The following is a 16,534-nucleotide window of genomic DNA, read 5'->3' on the forward strand; positions in this document are numbered from 1 at the left end:
CATTCCACTACCGCTGAATGCGATGAGTACAGAGGAGAGCACTTACACTACCCTTCATACCAGGCTAATGCTCTAGATAGCAAGGCAAGTTTATCTTAATAGAAGTAATACATGAAGAGAATTTATTCACTGAGCAGCATGTAAAACTTATTAACATAGTAACAGTCATAGCAACAATAATACTATTTCCAAGGTACGATATATTATCATCTAACCTATGTCCTATGTGAATAATCTGGAGTCTTAAGAAAACTTTACGCATTGTAGTGAGAGAACAGATCAGATTTTTTACCAGAACAGAACAACCCATGCGATGATTTCTGTATGTCATCTATTTGCAATAAATACTGTATGTACCTGGAATATGCTTAGCCCATCCAATGATCACCACCAGTTCTCTGTCTGCCAGGTCACAAAGAGTGGTAAGTGCTTTGATGTCACTGTCTGGAACAGTGGGGTCAGGCATAGCGTAGATCTTCTCTGGTTCAGCCACCAGCAAATGGGAGACAATCTTGTTATCTGTAAAAACGGTCCAGAACAGCACAAGATCACCAGTAGCATCATTCTACTTTTCAAACAGATGGCTCATATTTCAAAGGGCACAAGAATTTGTCTTAAGAAACTGGACCTAATTAAACCTTATTGTAACTTCACTGGCTTCTACAAGCAGTTACAGCATAACAAATCTGATCCACTAACAATGTTTATCAAGCTAGACGTGTATGTTCTTAAGTAAGTAGATTTAATGGCATGTAGAAAGACATGATCACCTCCTAATATCGGAATACAAACTTGGTAGAAAAAAATTCATGCATTATAATGTATTTTGGACTGTGCAAATAGAAAAGTTTTGCCTTCCTCTAATTACTTGCAACCCTCCCCAAAGGCAGGTGTATTTTTTGAGGGAGTAAATATCACAAGCAATTAGTCAGTTACCGAAATCTGTAACTTCGGTCAGCGATTCCACCTACTGTTCTTTGTTTTAGATGTGACTGTTAAACTGTTGCAACAGAAATGGTCTCAGGACTTTTTCAGTGCTCATTATCCTATATATCTTATCTTAGGGGTATCCTGCCTGTTGACATGTTAAGAGTGAATCTGTACACCTTGGGGCCTATGCTGTGAGAAAAGCGGGGTTGTCATATATTTGCTTTTCAGTGAAACACACAAATTTAGAATCATGTATAAAATTAGCTGCTTTAAGTACAAAAGAGCCAGTCAGGAATAGCTATTAAAATCAATGAGAATAATGAGTGTAAAACTAAGGAAAGTATCAATAGATGCAGACCCCACCTTAGAAAACCGGTTTTGTGCAAAGAATGATAGTTTATTATATTCACACACTGGTTATTTTTATCTATTTTCATTCACGTGTTTAATATTTACTTTTTCATCCAGATGAATTGTGAAATCTATTTGGAATGATCATTTAAGTTGTAAGGAAAAGCGGGGAAAAAAAAAGGAGTAGAAGAGCCTGCAAGATTTACAATACAGTGTTGCTATTCTATATTCTGTAAGTAGTAAACATAAAATGAGCATTATATCCACATGGAGGCACAATGGAAATACCTCTATACAGGAGCCTGATTTGTTACTCTGAGAAGGCAGAACTGAAAAATGGGAAAAGGACTAATTCATTAAGCCTCCTAATACAGGATACGTTACTATACTTCCCAATATATTTATGTTTTACCTTTCATGGTAGGTACATCTTGTGACCTCAAATGCACCACCAGAATTTAAAGCCCAAATATCACCCTTTAGTGAATTTACACTTATCTGTTCCCTTCCTTAGGATAAAGAGTCATGGGGCTTGATATAAAAGGGGTTCCACTGCGAGAAGGTGTGGAGTGTTTTCTGACTGCAGAGAAAGCTGATAGAAGCAGTATCATTTTCCCCTTCTGCATGTAAATGAGAGGATGGACCACAATGTCCTCCTGTGGGGGAGCTGCAATGGAAGCTGACGGGGATGTGACTTGCCCAAGAGTGTCAGAGAGGCTCCCTCCCAGCCCATGACAGATTTCCATAAAATACTCACTTGATTCAGATTTCTGATACTTTACTGCTCTCTTGTGACATAGACTCCTCGATTCTGATCTACTGTCTCTACAATTTTTGCCTCATTCCAAATTTGTGTGTCAGAAGTTGTGATCTATGTTAGCCTTTCATAAAGTAAGTGCAAGAGCCAACTGGAAACCATCACATCAAGCATGTTTTATTACAAGGGGATATATTCATGCTTTATATGAACTATAGGAACCGTGCCAACGGAGTAATTCTTGATCTCAATATTCTACTGATTATCAAACTGATTAATGAGGAATTCTATTCTTATTTAAAGATGACAGATGGTAGTTTTAACTTATATTGGCAAACAGCCTTTGCACATTTTTTTTTTATTTTTTAAACAGTCTTTTCATATCCTGTTTAATTTCACACAGAAAACATCATCTTTTTAAGTAAGAAAAGACAACATTGCTTCTTCCCAATTCCAGTATTTTTACATGTATTGAAAAGTAGGATAAATAAATTAGAGTTTCTTAGTATCAAAACACATGTAGCTGAGGACTTCAACTTTGTGGTTTTTTAACCAGTGATAAATGAATGAAGAAGCACCCACATCCCCAAGTTCTGGGTTTTTTTTTCCCCTGCAAACAGAAGAAATAGCCAAAGAACCTCTTTCATTTTTTTGTTAGGTTCCTCACCGATGGCTTTTTGTAGATGATTCAGGAATATTGTATATTTTGACTCAGGAGTCGCAAAACCTCAAATTCTTTTTATTTTTGCAATCAACAAGATCTACAGGCAAGCCACTAGATTCCGTGGTGAAGCTGGAAAATAAAATAGAGACCAGAAGTAGGTGTAGGAAAGATTTTTATAGGGGTAAAAAGCCACCTGTACTGGAGCGCACATTAGTATAGACCATAGGAAAATTTTGAATGTACTCGGAAAGCTCCAGCACTCAGGAAATTGAATAGCCATAAGCACTGTTTCTAGGTAAGTCTTATTTAGTGTTTCCCTAATTAGAATCAATAGAACCCAATTTTCATTCCTGTGCCTTTGTTACGCACAAACTATCAGTCAGGGTCCAGAAAATCTCCCAGGCTACTTCCACACAAAACCGATTCAACTGTTTGCAGTCTTGACACTTAATCTGAGAGGATTTGAAAATTAAGTTTTATAAAGGTTTGTTACAAAAATGTTTGTAATTGGACGACCTAAGGAAAATGAAGGGAGGCACTTAGATAATGAGTAATGATTTATAAGGAGGTTAGTTTATCTCAGATAAATGGAGCTTACAGAAATCGGTGTAGTTATCGTCTTAAAGGTAATGTAATGCACTACTTTGCAGTAATCTTGGGTTTACACAGAGGTTCTTGTGTTTCAGTGCAACAGCGTTAACCTCTGTTCACACCAAAGGGCTTGGGGTTTTTGGGTTGGATTTTTTTTTTCGCCTGTTTGGTCTTGGCTTTTTTGGCATGCTAGGCTATCAACATTTCTACTCAATGACAATATCAAGCAAATGAAAAACTGACAATCTGTGCACCCAGGAAAACTAAACCTCTAATGAAATTAAGCATTAGAGTTTATTAAATTTTATTGTATTATCAGAAAGTTTTTATTATAATGTGCAAAATCTGCTTAGCGCAGCCCTAGATTGTATTTACAGAACGGTGAGGCAGCTTATGGAGGCTGAGTAGAAGATGCCAGATTGGACAATTGAAGGAATATAATCAGCATAATGTTTTTTGGAAAGGCAAAAGGAAACTATGCCATATGTTCAGTTAAGCCTTAATTTTATGTAAAACTGGCTGTTTTTTCTTTGACACAGCTAAAATGCCCTTTCACTTACAGTTCAAAGACTGTTTATTTGCTCTCCAGATCCCCATATGCTCAAACGTATTGTACACAGCACTGTCCCCTACTGGGGAACACAAATAGAAACAAATTCCATTTTCCATACAGCCAGGTATTTTCAAGAGCCTAAAACTGACATGTGTGTTGTCAGAGGCACAGGGGCGGAGGCAAATGGGAGACAAGGAGGAGCTTGCCCTCCTTATTTCTCTGGCTTACTTCTCTATTTTAGGAGCAAATTAACCTTCCCGGCAGGAGCAACTGGATGTGTGTACTCTCATTTGAATTCAGAAGAATTTACAACACTTAATACAGCGTGCGTGCCTTTGCAGGGTAATACACTAGCCTCTTGCACTACAGCTATAATGCTATTAAATTTACTTCATGGAATTAGTACAGTCGCTGCTTGAGTTTATATAAGCTGCAAAGCAAAACCCCTAACTATTTTTAGTTAATCGCAAAGAGGATGGAACTTGTATTTTAGCAATGAGATGATCAGCTCTCTCTCTCTTTCTCTTAATTTCAGCCTGGCGAGATACAATCAAGGACATTATTAAAACATAACAAAACAAAGGAAAAAAATCCATAAGGGTACTAGAGCCCAAACTACCAATCTATGCTTGTTATTAGTGTGGCATATTGCTGTTTTAATCTAATGCTAGGCAGTGTATTAATCTATAGGTATAAATTAATGAGGCTCTTAATGTATTTTCATTGGGAGGTTGAGCAGTCAAACTCATTTAGTTAGTGAAAACTACAAAAACCACTTTCTTGTGAAATCTGAAACTAGCAGCTTCAATGAACTAATGAGCACAGTATGAACCATTTTATGTACCACTGAAAATAAAGATAACCTGTAAATGTAAAATTTGCACTGCATAAACCATGCTTTTATACACTTCTACTTGTAAAAATATTCTTTGTTCAACTCGACTTGAGAAAGATGAGCATATTTAAAACAAAATATGTTAACAGCTAAATGGATATAGTGTTCATGGTAATATCTTCTGACCAAACCCTTGTCCCAGTCAGAAGGAGTTTAGCAAACACAGCTAGGAGTAATACCTTGTATTCAAAGAGAAATTTTGTCTGTCTAGTGTACTCACATGGCTTTTTTGCTGGCTGAACTAGCTGAGGGTTCAGGTAGGGGCTATTCTCTGCATCTATTCTGCGCTTGTACTTCTGGCGACCTCCACGTACTCTGTCTAGGCGGACACCTACATTGGGAAAAACAAGCAAACGTAATTAAATATGAGGATGCCTCTCAGGTAACAATCTTCTATCTCCTGCCTTCCAATATTTAAAATGCATGTTTATTTCAAAAGACTAATTTTAGAAAGCAAGGGAAAGCAGCACTACAAGTATTTGCAAGCTGTTTAGATTTTCACACATGCAAGACTACGTATACAACATATTTCCTGTTCGTTTAAAACCATTTGTTCATTTTTACGTATTATTAAAAACAGCTAACAAGTTTAGTTTCCATTTGAAACAGTCTGATCTTAAGTCGTCTTTGCCAGAAGCAGAAGTTCAAAGCTGTAATAAACACCATGGATATACAAGGCTAACATTATGAGTAGAGAAGTACAGAGAATTAGAACTTTAGGAACAATGGGTGCTGTATACAGTTTAGATAGTCAAAACCAATGCTTTTCATTAACATGGATTAACATGCCCAGAGGATACAAAGTAAGTATCCTTAGTAAAATAAGAACATCTATGTGGCTTAAAGACCCAAAATGGTTCATGAGGGTTTGAAAGAAATTGTATGGGTGTTCATTTGGATGTCATCAATGATGAATTAACATTTGTGTTCTACCTCCAAATAGTTCATTGCTTCAATAAAACATTCTGCTACCTGTTTTGTATGGATGTATAGGAGTTTACTTTCCTGAAAAAAGCTACAGCTGTTCTCACAGACAAAATGAAAAAAGGAGGGGAAAAGAAAGATGGTAGGTCCTACAAAACAATGAAGGATTTTTATTTCCTTCTGAGTCACCCAGGCAGATTTCCAGACAACCGGGATGAATGTCAGTATAACTAAGTAGTAACGTAACACTGAAGTTGAAAAACTCAGCACATATGCAGGGCAACAGGACAAATAATACCAAGTGCAAATTTGTCCCTGATGACATGGATTTAACTAGACAAGAACGCAAGGACACATTATGTATCAATGATCCCTGTGAGCGATGTAACAAAGTGCAGCTCACTTTCTCACTTTTCTTTTCATTGTCTATTTTAGCTCTCCTCCCTCTATTTACCTTTCTATTGCCATTGTTGTGCCCTGCCCTACTACTTCCCATCTCCCTGTTCTCTGCCTCGCAGGAAATACCTCCAGAACTGGCTTCTGGACTGCAGAGAAGCCACTGCCAAAGAACTTACAGTTTATGTGCACAGCAAGAAGAACACAGCACAGCATTTACGTGCTGCCCATGAACCTGCACTGGTAGCACAGTCTCGTTACCAGGAAACGTCTGTCAGTCCTCTTTCGTCCAAAGAGGATTGACTGGGTTTTGGTGAAGAAAAGCCATTTTGCCAAACAGCCAGAAATCCAAGGCCAGCTCTTGTCATTTTGTTTTTGTTTCTTCTTTCATATTTCTTGCTTTTTTGCTTTTCCTGTTCTACTCTCCAAGCTGGCGTGAAAACCAGAACACTCACTAGCTGAACCAAGGAAGACGGCAGTTTACAGATCCAAGTCTGTACTCTTCTACTGGCAGGGAAGGCTTTGCAGGCATGGGTTCTCATTCACCCAGATGGACTGTTGATATTCATAAAGGTTAGTAACACAGGAGATACTTCACTTAAGGTCACAATCAATGTCTGTAACTGTAACGCAGTGAATTGTATGCAACAGTGCTCAATACTTCTTGCTCACCAGGGAAGTGGGTAATGATCACCTGTATTTAACAGTGAAATTCCATTCAGTTTACTGCAGAAGACTCTGTATTTCACTCCCCCAAACTCAAGAAGTACACTTCTTATTGTATGTTACCAATTATACTTTTGTGAATCACATTATATAAATAATAAAACTAATCAACCACATACCCGAACAGGTCAGTGTGTAATTATGAATGAAATCTTATTTATGGCATTTACCTATATCACTACCAAACTTGTAACTGATTTGTAGTCTAAGCTATTTGATGAAATTCATGGTGATTCAATCAACAAAGCGTGGTTATTTTTTGTTCGTTTTTAAAGTAGAAACTTTAAAATATGTAGAAATGCATGAACTACAAGACCACTTTAAAAACTGATAGTCAAAAGCTTTGCAGAGTTAATGATAACTCAGTGTTCTCCACCCTTGAATCGGGAGTTTGAGCTACACCTGAAGCAAATAGCATCCAGGACAATACACTGCCATAAAAACAAATAGCAAAAGACCAAGGTTTGACAGTTGAATATACAGAAATAGGTACAGGATTAGAACAAGCCACATGCAATATTGGTGGGATTATGAAAAAGACTGCCCAGCATTTGAAGAAAAATAGAAAGAAAATGATTTCTGCATAATTCAGATGCTATCCTTCTTTCTGCTTGGGAGCAGATTTCATAGTGATAAAAGATGGATAGCATCAGACAGAAGTATGTTTAATCAAAAAGTAATGGAACTGAAGCTTAAATTAAAATAATATAAATCTACCAAGATGAACAGTTTTTTTACCTCCTTTGCATTTGCCAAGATACACATGCAAGTCATTCACACACTCAATGGAAGGACATACAGACGAATGTCACAATACCAAAATTATACATAGCTCCATGTACTCACCTATTATACATATATAATACAGCTATATATTATATAGCTATACCTATAAATATAGCAACTTACTTTTTTAAAAAAGAAAAAACTATAATTCTAAATAACTGGGGAGTAACGGTATTGCACATTTTAAAATTACCTAAATCTATAATATAACTAATTCCAATTCTAACGTGAAAACATTTTTTATAACATATTACCAACAGAATATAAATTAGAGGTTTATAACCCTTTCATTAAAACCGATACGGAGTTTACCATCATTTTCGCTCCTAAGCTTTCCTTGCTCATAGTACCATTACAAAGTAGCTATCTTTGAATGAATTTCTGATAATCTAACATACCCTAAGTGGTATTTTACTTCCCAAGAGTCTTGAAAAAAGTAAACACAATGCAAGACACCACTTAAGAAAGGACACCCATCTAATATTCCATAAAAACTTGTTGGAGTTTGGCAGGTACCAAACTGAAATCCAGAGATTCCTGTGTATATGTATATATTTTCCCCTGTAACTCCCATCGTTTGTATGAGAGAATTCATTACATAAAGATAAGTTTATCTGCTCTCGAGACAGTAACAGCTGATGCCTTCTTTGTTAGAAAAACAAAGGGAAGAAAGAAAAACAATTTTGTCCACAAAGATCTTCATTTGGGGGGAGGGGCTCAACATCTTGATGACTCAGAGGTAATTGCTATAATTCAACACATACTCTGTACTCAGACTATTAAAGAGGATATTGTGGCATCTAGCTAGCGTACAGGGAGAAGTTAAGTAGACCTCTGCTTTAGCTCTGCTGTGCATGGAGCTTGCCACAGTCTCCAGCAACTCTATTCACTCACCCTATCAGTCCTCAGCCGTAAAGCGAAAAGAAAGATATCCACCCCACCTATATAAACTAATGGCACATCTCCGAATGAATTGCACTGCACGTATTATCGTTACAGTTTTTTAGGGTCAAAACATCCATTAATGTCACTGAACAAAGCTCCACTGAAGACAAGCAAGTTGATTCTCTGCATTCCCCAACACTGAGTTTCATTTTAAAATTCTTCAACAGAAAAACAAAACCAAAAGCCCAAATGAGAAAAATAGGGATGACCACAGGGTACAAATAGAAAGAACAGGCCTGTTACCAGTTATGATACCAGCTACTTTAAACAGTCAAGTGCAACACATTCACTTTACATCTTAGGACAGGCACAACTCATGATCTCATCTGTTCAGGAGTGATGAGTAGTCACACATTTTGACATGATTTAGAAAGCTCAGAAGATAAGGGTTAGCCTAGCATTGTAAGATATGGAAAGATGGAAACTATGTAAATCAATACAATTGCTACTTTTTTTCAAAGACGGCAATTACACATACTGATACAGCCTAAAAACTTCTCCAGCTGGCCTTAAGGAAGAAAAATGGTCTCATAGTTGCTATACGAGCTTCTACAAAAAAGGTTCACCTCCTGGTTCCTCACACAATCTTTGCATGATTTCTGTCAAATGCTTACCAACACACAACAAAATTATATTGGGCATTTGCTCTAAAGTGAAAGTGTCCACATAGTCTTGCACAGAAATAACTGAAGACTAGGGCTGATGTACACAATGAGCTACCCACCAGGTACTTCAATCAAAACAACTTAACATAGGCAAACCTGAACTCTCCATTTTCTCTGGATTTCCTCATCTGTTCCTTCCTCACCAACAGTCACAAATTATTATTCCTGTTCTGTAGTCCCTTTCTCACATTGCCTTGAAGCCCTCGCGTAGGCAGGTACCCACTGTGACTGGTGCTATATAATAAAAAAGATTGCCCTTACCCCAATATATCATTCTTTTTGTAATTCGGGTCCTCAGTATGACAATCCTATTTAACAATGTCATCTATTTTTCCATGCAGATCCAAGCCATATCCAAAGTATACTAGTTATTCCTTCATAATCTACCTCTCTTCTTCTTTTCCATTCCCTCCTTCTTACCTGGGCTACAAGTCTCCAGTGTTCACTTGTCCCACAAACATTCTTGTCCTTTCCACGAAGCTCTATACCCACAGGAAATCCTCAGGCTAACTTTGAAGGCATTTGCCCAATCCTTCAAATCAAGACCTACCAATACCAGGACTGCCTGTAAGAAATCGCTTATTACTTACAATCAGGGATAGCTTTTTATTTTGGAAAAAATAAATCTAATTCACTTAAATACAAACTAATATCGAAATAAATCCAAACTCCTTCTCTACCTTCCAGTACGTCAGTAAAGAACAGGTTTGAGGTCAGAATCAAATCCGCAATTTTGACTTCTTACGGAAATTTCAAATTCTGCTCCCCTTCCATCCTCCCTACATGAGAGATTTATGGCAAGCAGATACGTTCTACACCAACACCGTTCTGGCAAGCTCCACCTCTAACAGCACTCGATATGTACTAAATATATTCCTATCTCATTTTTTGAGATACGTAACTGGGTAAAGACCCATTTTATACAGATGTCTGTAAGATTCCCAGCATTGTCTTGAATTTTACAGTAAGACCAGTAAGAATGGATACCCACATAACTTCATCTTGCTGAGCTTTAGAGGAACATCAGTAGCAGAGGCAAAAAACCAGATTAACAGCAAAACTGGAAAGAGTAAAAAGGATTTTAATGGCAGGTTCTGATGTGGTTCTCCTCTGGGACAACATCTTGATAGAGTGTTCCAGTTCACTTGAACATACTGTGTTTATTTGTAAGATTGCTGGGTAAGCTTGGGTGAACATTATAAACTCTGGGTTTTGCATTTATTCACATAGAACAGGAAAACCAGCTGATTTTTTCCACCATGAACACAGACAGAATGTATTTAGAGATAAGAATGCATGGTCACCTAGTTACTCTTTAGACAATTCGGTAATCTCTATAGTTTGGGATTAGAGAAGTCTGAGGCCAGTGCATTAATCCTGCAGTCTGAAAGATTTGTAGTGGAAAAAAATACTTGCACTTTAAACCACAAATGACCTCTCTCAGTATAGTAGAATCATGCAGGAAGTAACACAGCATGAAGAAAAAGGATAATATAAGCTATCTTTTCTTCTGGATCTGCGTATTTGTTTTATGTGCTGAATTATAAGGATGCCAGAGAGCTTCTGAAATCAGTTTGTAAAATATTTGGATAATACCATGTGCAGGTAAAAATTCAGCTAGAGATGTAAAATATGTGTCCATGAGGCAGGTAATATTTTGAAAACAGAGTCCTAAGTCATCAAAGAAGATAAAAGCTATGACTCACATTAAAGCTTTCCTGATCTACAGCTAAATTAACAATTAGCAGGGGAAGGCTTTAGTGTTTTGTCTTCCGATAGCTATCTAGCTATCTGCACTATTAAACACATTATTTAGAGTAGCATAGGAAGTCTAAAAATCATCCTCCTACTTTACATTCAGTCCGTACCAAAAAGTATTTGTTAATATGGGATAAAATTGGCTGTCCTCAAGAGATGCCTATAAAACAATTTAGTACATGAACCTGCCCATATAATGGACAGAAAGAAAAAACAGTGTTTATTACTTTAATATCCAACTTGCTCTGTGACTGTAAGTTGCTTAATTTATCTCTTCCTCTGACAAACAGTTGCAACAACAATTTACTATTAAAAAAAAAAAAAAAGATGCATTGAGCCAATTAAAATATTTTGTAAATCTTTCCAGGTTGAAAAATCAACAGAGAAAAATATTGCCTTTGTAAAACAAGTCTTTCAAACCAATGTTTTGTTTCAGATTTTGCTTATGTTTAGTAATTAAAAATGTTTCTAAGCAACCAAATGTAAGCAACATTTTGGAAAATCCAATTTTGTCCTGGGAGGAGGGGATGAGAAGGCTGGATTTTGGCAAAGGAACTGAAAAAAAAGATCTCTTTGGTTAAAGCCCAGAGTTGGTTTTTTTTTTTTCCAGTTTGACAAAAGAACTGATAAATGTGTTACTTACACAGCTCAGTACTCAACCTCTCTTGAAAGGAACATTAACTTTGCATGAACTAATCATCTACATGCTGAATTTTTGTGCACTGTCATTTATGCATTAAAACATAAAAGAACATGCATAAAATCCACTTAGTTTTCCCATGCAAATGAGATTTTGTGTAAATAAATTCTATTATTTCTTAGCGCAAGTGATTTCCATTGAAGAATGGTCCATAAACAAAGATGTTCACATGAAGAAAACGTGGCATAAAATGTTTAAGAGTACTACCGTTGCTTTACATTTTTTAATGGTTCCATATGAAGCTAAATATCCTAATCTGTGACACTGACAAATACAAATTAGGTCACATGCAACAGGTGACAAGTTTTAATTGAATGTCTTCTGTCTGCAATTCTGACAAAAGGTGAATGAAAATAAATGAGTCTGGCAAGACAGCCCTGAGCCTTACAATACCCAATATCTCATTATTTTTAAACAGCTATCTATAAACTGATGCTGACAAGCCTTGAACCTTTTATTTCTGTTCAAGAAGAGGTGAATGTGCAGAAAGAAAGGAAAAAAAAAAAACCAACCAAAAAAGAAAAACAGGACAGCTACTTTGTTGCATTAAACATGCAATACCCCTTATTAGCTCTCAAATATTACAAAAGAATACCTTTTACATTTCACGTAAGAACTTATAAAAAACAAAATCTGTTTCTTTTCCGGAAGAGATACACTCTATGCACTCAGCTCCTAGTGCCTAAATTTGATCTTTTCTGAGTGTTATACTACCAGAACTTCATTAGAATTATGCTAGACTCGCACTGATTTTAGAGAGACTGAAACTAGGCCACTAAATACAGGCTACAAAATGTCCACGTCTTTTCCTTCACTTTTCCAAAGTGAGGAAGAGCCTATGTTGCAGCAGAATGTGTGTATTTGTAAACTGTGAAGGAAAAGCGATGCAGAACTAAGACTGTGAATATATAAAGTCCTGATGTTTCTGAAATGAAACTGTTACCATCACATAACACTTCTCTCCACATCACCTGAATTACTAATACACTAATAACTAGGAAGCAGTGTAAAATACTGCAAAAGCTTTTATGAGTAACACAGAAAATACTGTTGCTAATTGCACCATTAAATTTCATGTCAATGTGCTTATATATCATAACCATGCTGTATAATAGTATATGCCTTATTTTTTTAATTATACATACGATGTCCTGGGACAAGGTATAAGAATAAATAAAGGCAATCTATCACTAACTAAATACCACAGTTCTTACCTTAATTTATTTAAATAATAGTTACACAAGATGCTATCTTGTTTCAGAGTTCAAATTACAACCAATTTAATGAAGTGGAGCTTGCTGGGCTGTAAAGTCATTACTGCATCAATACACTTGTAACCATTACTTTAAGGTGACAAGCGCAGACTGGGCAAGTCAGCTTGGCTGATGATCCAAGGAGAGGGCATGGAACACCAGAAGACAGAAAGGTCAAAAAGTAAGTTTGAGCAAGGTCATACCAATGCCTGAAGGTCAAAAGCAGGCCTTTATTCTAGATCACATCACCAAAGCTTATAAAGAATTCAAGAGCTATGCTAGTGACAACTCTAATAGAAAAGAAGTCTAACTGAAGTTCTGGACCATTTGCTGGCGACTCTCAAGAGAGATGGGAAGATCGAAATGAAATGCGTTATAATAATTGGACTGTGAAGTACCAGTAGCATGAATCAAGATCTCAACACCCTTTTCAGATACAATAATGTGCAGTTTCACAATATTTCAGTTAGTGACTTGGATGATGTGGGATTCTGGAATTAATCTGAGATCCAGAAGTCACGGGAACATTCTTAATAGTGTGAGTTGAAACAGTTATATAAAATCGTATCGGTCCTACTGGGACCAAGAAATAGCTTGGTTAGAATTAGGATTTCTATCTAGAGGAAGTGATTTCATTTTGCTGGAACAGAACCAGAGAAAACTAAAGGATCACTTTCATCATACTGGAGCTTTAAAACAGATGTACAATTCACTGCAATATTAGAAGTTCTTTACCCTAACAAACATGTTACCTAAGTTTGTTTTTTTTTTTCTTTTCTGTTTTATTATCCTCTTCTCTCCCTCCGCCCCCCCCCCACTTTGGGACAAAATCTTTCTCATCTTCCTCAAGGAGTAGCCAGTCTGTGCTGAACTGTACAAGAGTAAGATGAGCAAAATTTAGCTTCCAAATTGCACTCATCTGGCAAAGTAAGAGAGACTTACCTTTTCAGTTAAGGTGGCTTTATATTGCCAGTTGAGTCTAAATTGGCCTTAGTGCAAAAATATATGTTCTCACAGAATTTTGGACTTCCCCAAGCCAATTCATGGAAACACCATTTTGACATTGTCTTTTCTCTTAGTACACCCGCAACAATACTAACTACCCCTGCAATCTTCCTCATATTCATGTATTGAGTAATTATGAACCACACTTTTGTTAGTGCAGCACTACACAATTCTTCCCTGCTTTTTTTATTCTTTTAAAGAGTAAGATAATGATTTGTGCAACCTCATCAATTTCACACTTCATCCTTCAAGCTTCCTCAAAAGGTATGGCAGAATTCTGAACTTATTCCCTCTTTCCTCTGCATGCAGAGGCACTGCAAAATCTAGACCAGGTGGCACAATGGGAAAACAGCCCAAGAAGCTTACACCATGTCTCAGCCTCTGGTTGGGGCTAACACATTTTTAGGAGCATTATATTTTATCATGGTTTCTAGTCTAGGCATACTTCATCAATTTCACCTATACAGAAGACTGTATTGGAAACGAGACTATCTAAAGTAATTTAATGAGTGCATGCCAGCCTGATGCTAAAAAAAATTGGGGTACTTTTAAACCTAAGCATCAACTTTATACGAAAATGTGGGCTTGGACAATGTGATAGATGTTCTTACATTTTGGCTTTACTTTTGCAGCCAAAATATGAGCATTTTGTCTTTTGTATTGTTATTTTGTTTGTGAATTTTTTTCAGGATTAGATAGGAGTTACACAACAGGGTTTCATTTGGGGTCTCAGAGTACTCTTGCAGTACAATCACAGCATAATTCTAACTTCAAGATAAAAGAAGATCTTATATTACTAATTTCAGGCGTCTTTGGCAAATGACATGGCTTTTCTGGACTTTGCTCTTCCTGTCCACGTAATGTAATTTTCTGTTTCTTAAAATTCTACCTGCTACAAGAGTAAAGTTCAACAGTGGCTTATAGGAGTTCATAGTACAGACGGCCACATTTTATGACTGTGAGGAATTTGAAATTCCTGGTTTCTACTCCCTTTCTGACTTCTCTGAGCAGTTGCTTATTTTAAAAAGAGGAATCTTTATCTGCTACTTAGGAAGGAAAAAAACAGCGGTCTAGGTTAGTATGTTCAGACTGGAAGGTACTGACATACCACATCACAGCATCTTCCTGTGCAGCGTTGCTCCTGCCTGAAAATCTCAGAGTTATTGCAGAAGAGTTTTTTTGTTTCACTATTGGCAGTGGGTTAAAGTGATGATTGTTCAACAACAAAACTAAACTTCAAAATTAAGTGGCTAGATGGGCATCAAATCAAGACATAGCATAGTAAAATAAAGAAAATAATGTAAAATGTCAATGTGGTGGAATTGCTTCCTATTAGTGTTATCTTGTAGCATTGTGTTGAAAGGTGGAAACAAAGAAGGGAGATACGTTCTCTGCATATATTATGGTTTCTGGAGGTGGCAGATAAAAACATTCCAATGTGTGCAACTTAATGAACGCTGGGAAAAGAGCACTCAGGAATAAAGTATTTGTCTCTTCCTCAAAAAAAGTTGGGTAGTAGTGTATCTAATGATGAACATAAAGGTAGAGTCTGTAAAAAACCCTGATGATTTACTCACAAAATTGTATTCAGTAATCAACAGAAAAATAAATTAATTACGCAAACCCTTTACAGATAGTGTTCTGTAATTTCTGGTCATGACAGTAACAGCCTCGGGAAGTCCTGCAAGAGCATTAGTACAGAGTATTTTTGTCTACAATGTGCTACAATTAATCTGAAACTTTCTTCTGCCCCCACCACCCCTTGGTATTAAGGAATGTAATTGATGTGTCCTTCATATTAATTTCAAATGTTTATTCAAAGGCTAAATACAGCACACTAATTTTTAGTTCAGAATTGAAAATCTGTCTGCAAAGTTTCTGAAAGCAGAGGGAAATGAAGGTATTATAATAGAGTATTTCTGAGAGAATGGTTCTTTATCATAGCTCCTTGTTGTGCAAATGTATTTGTGTCTGCACGTACATTCTTACATATATGAGAAGTGTTCAAAGCCACAGACTAAACCGGTGCCTAAAATCAAGATGTTGTAACATTAAATCCCCAGTGTGTGTTCGATTAAAAATCAGCTGATTTTGAACTTGTGAGTGATCCACTCAAACTGGCCTTGCCAGGAATGGATTTTATAAATGGCCTTTACTGAGGCTCACAATCCCATCCACAGAACTCTGCTCAAGAAATAAGTATTCGTATTTTATACAAAGTATCAGAGTGTACAAACACTTGCCCCAACATTTTCCAGAGTACTGAGAAAACTGCAGGTGTCAGTGGAAGGTCTGGTTGAAGGGATGCTGTCAACTCAATTAAAGCCTTCACATTTTTAAATAGGTATTTGTATATTTACATAACATTATTGAAACAAATGTTTTAAAAATATCTTCTCCTTTGTCTTTATATAACCTTTCCCCTGTTATTCCATGAATACCAGCATCAAAGAATTGTGCATACATGAGAACCAGAAAGTGAAACTGAACAGAAAAAAACCAAAATTAATTAATCAAGTTCTGATGCTAAGGTTCAGTGTGGAGCAAAATAGGGAATGAAATTTTTTAATTATTTAATTTTATAAGAGAAGGCTCCAGTCCTTCGATTGAATTATATGGGCAGATCTATATAGTA

The 16,534-nt window shown here is 36.5% G+C and overlaps 1 protein-coding gene across 5 annotated transcripts in view; it reads right to left on the reverse strand.

Moving 5' to 3' along the window:
• The window catches only part of ESRRG (estrogen-related receptor gamma), a 266,930-nt gene that overhangs the window by 49,492 nt on the left and 200,904 nt on the right, over positions 1-16,534 (reverse strand). For all 5 annotated transcript variants that reach the window (XM_009330202.1, XM_009330199.1, XM_009330200.1 and 2 more), the window contains 2 exons: positions 4,962-5,072; positions 358-519 (listed from right to left, as the gene is read on the reverse strand). In XM_009330202.1, coding sequence (XP_009328477.1) covers positions 358-519; positions 4,962-5,072 — 273 coding nt within the window. The remainder of the gene's footprint in view (positions 1-357; positions 520-4,961; positions 5,073-16,534) is intronic.

This window comes from Pygoscelis adeliae, unplaced genomic scaffold (assembly GCF_000699105.1).
Source record: "Pygoscelis adeliae isolate BGI_AS28 unplaced genomic scaffold, ASM69910v1 Scaffold308, whole genome shotgun sequence".
In the NCBI taxonomy this organism is placed as follows: Eukaryota; Metazoa; Chordata; class Aves; order Sphenisciformes; family Spheniscidae; genus Pygoscelis; species Pygoscelis adeliae.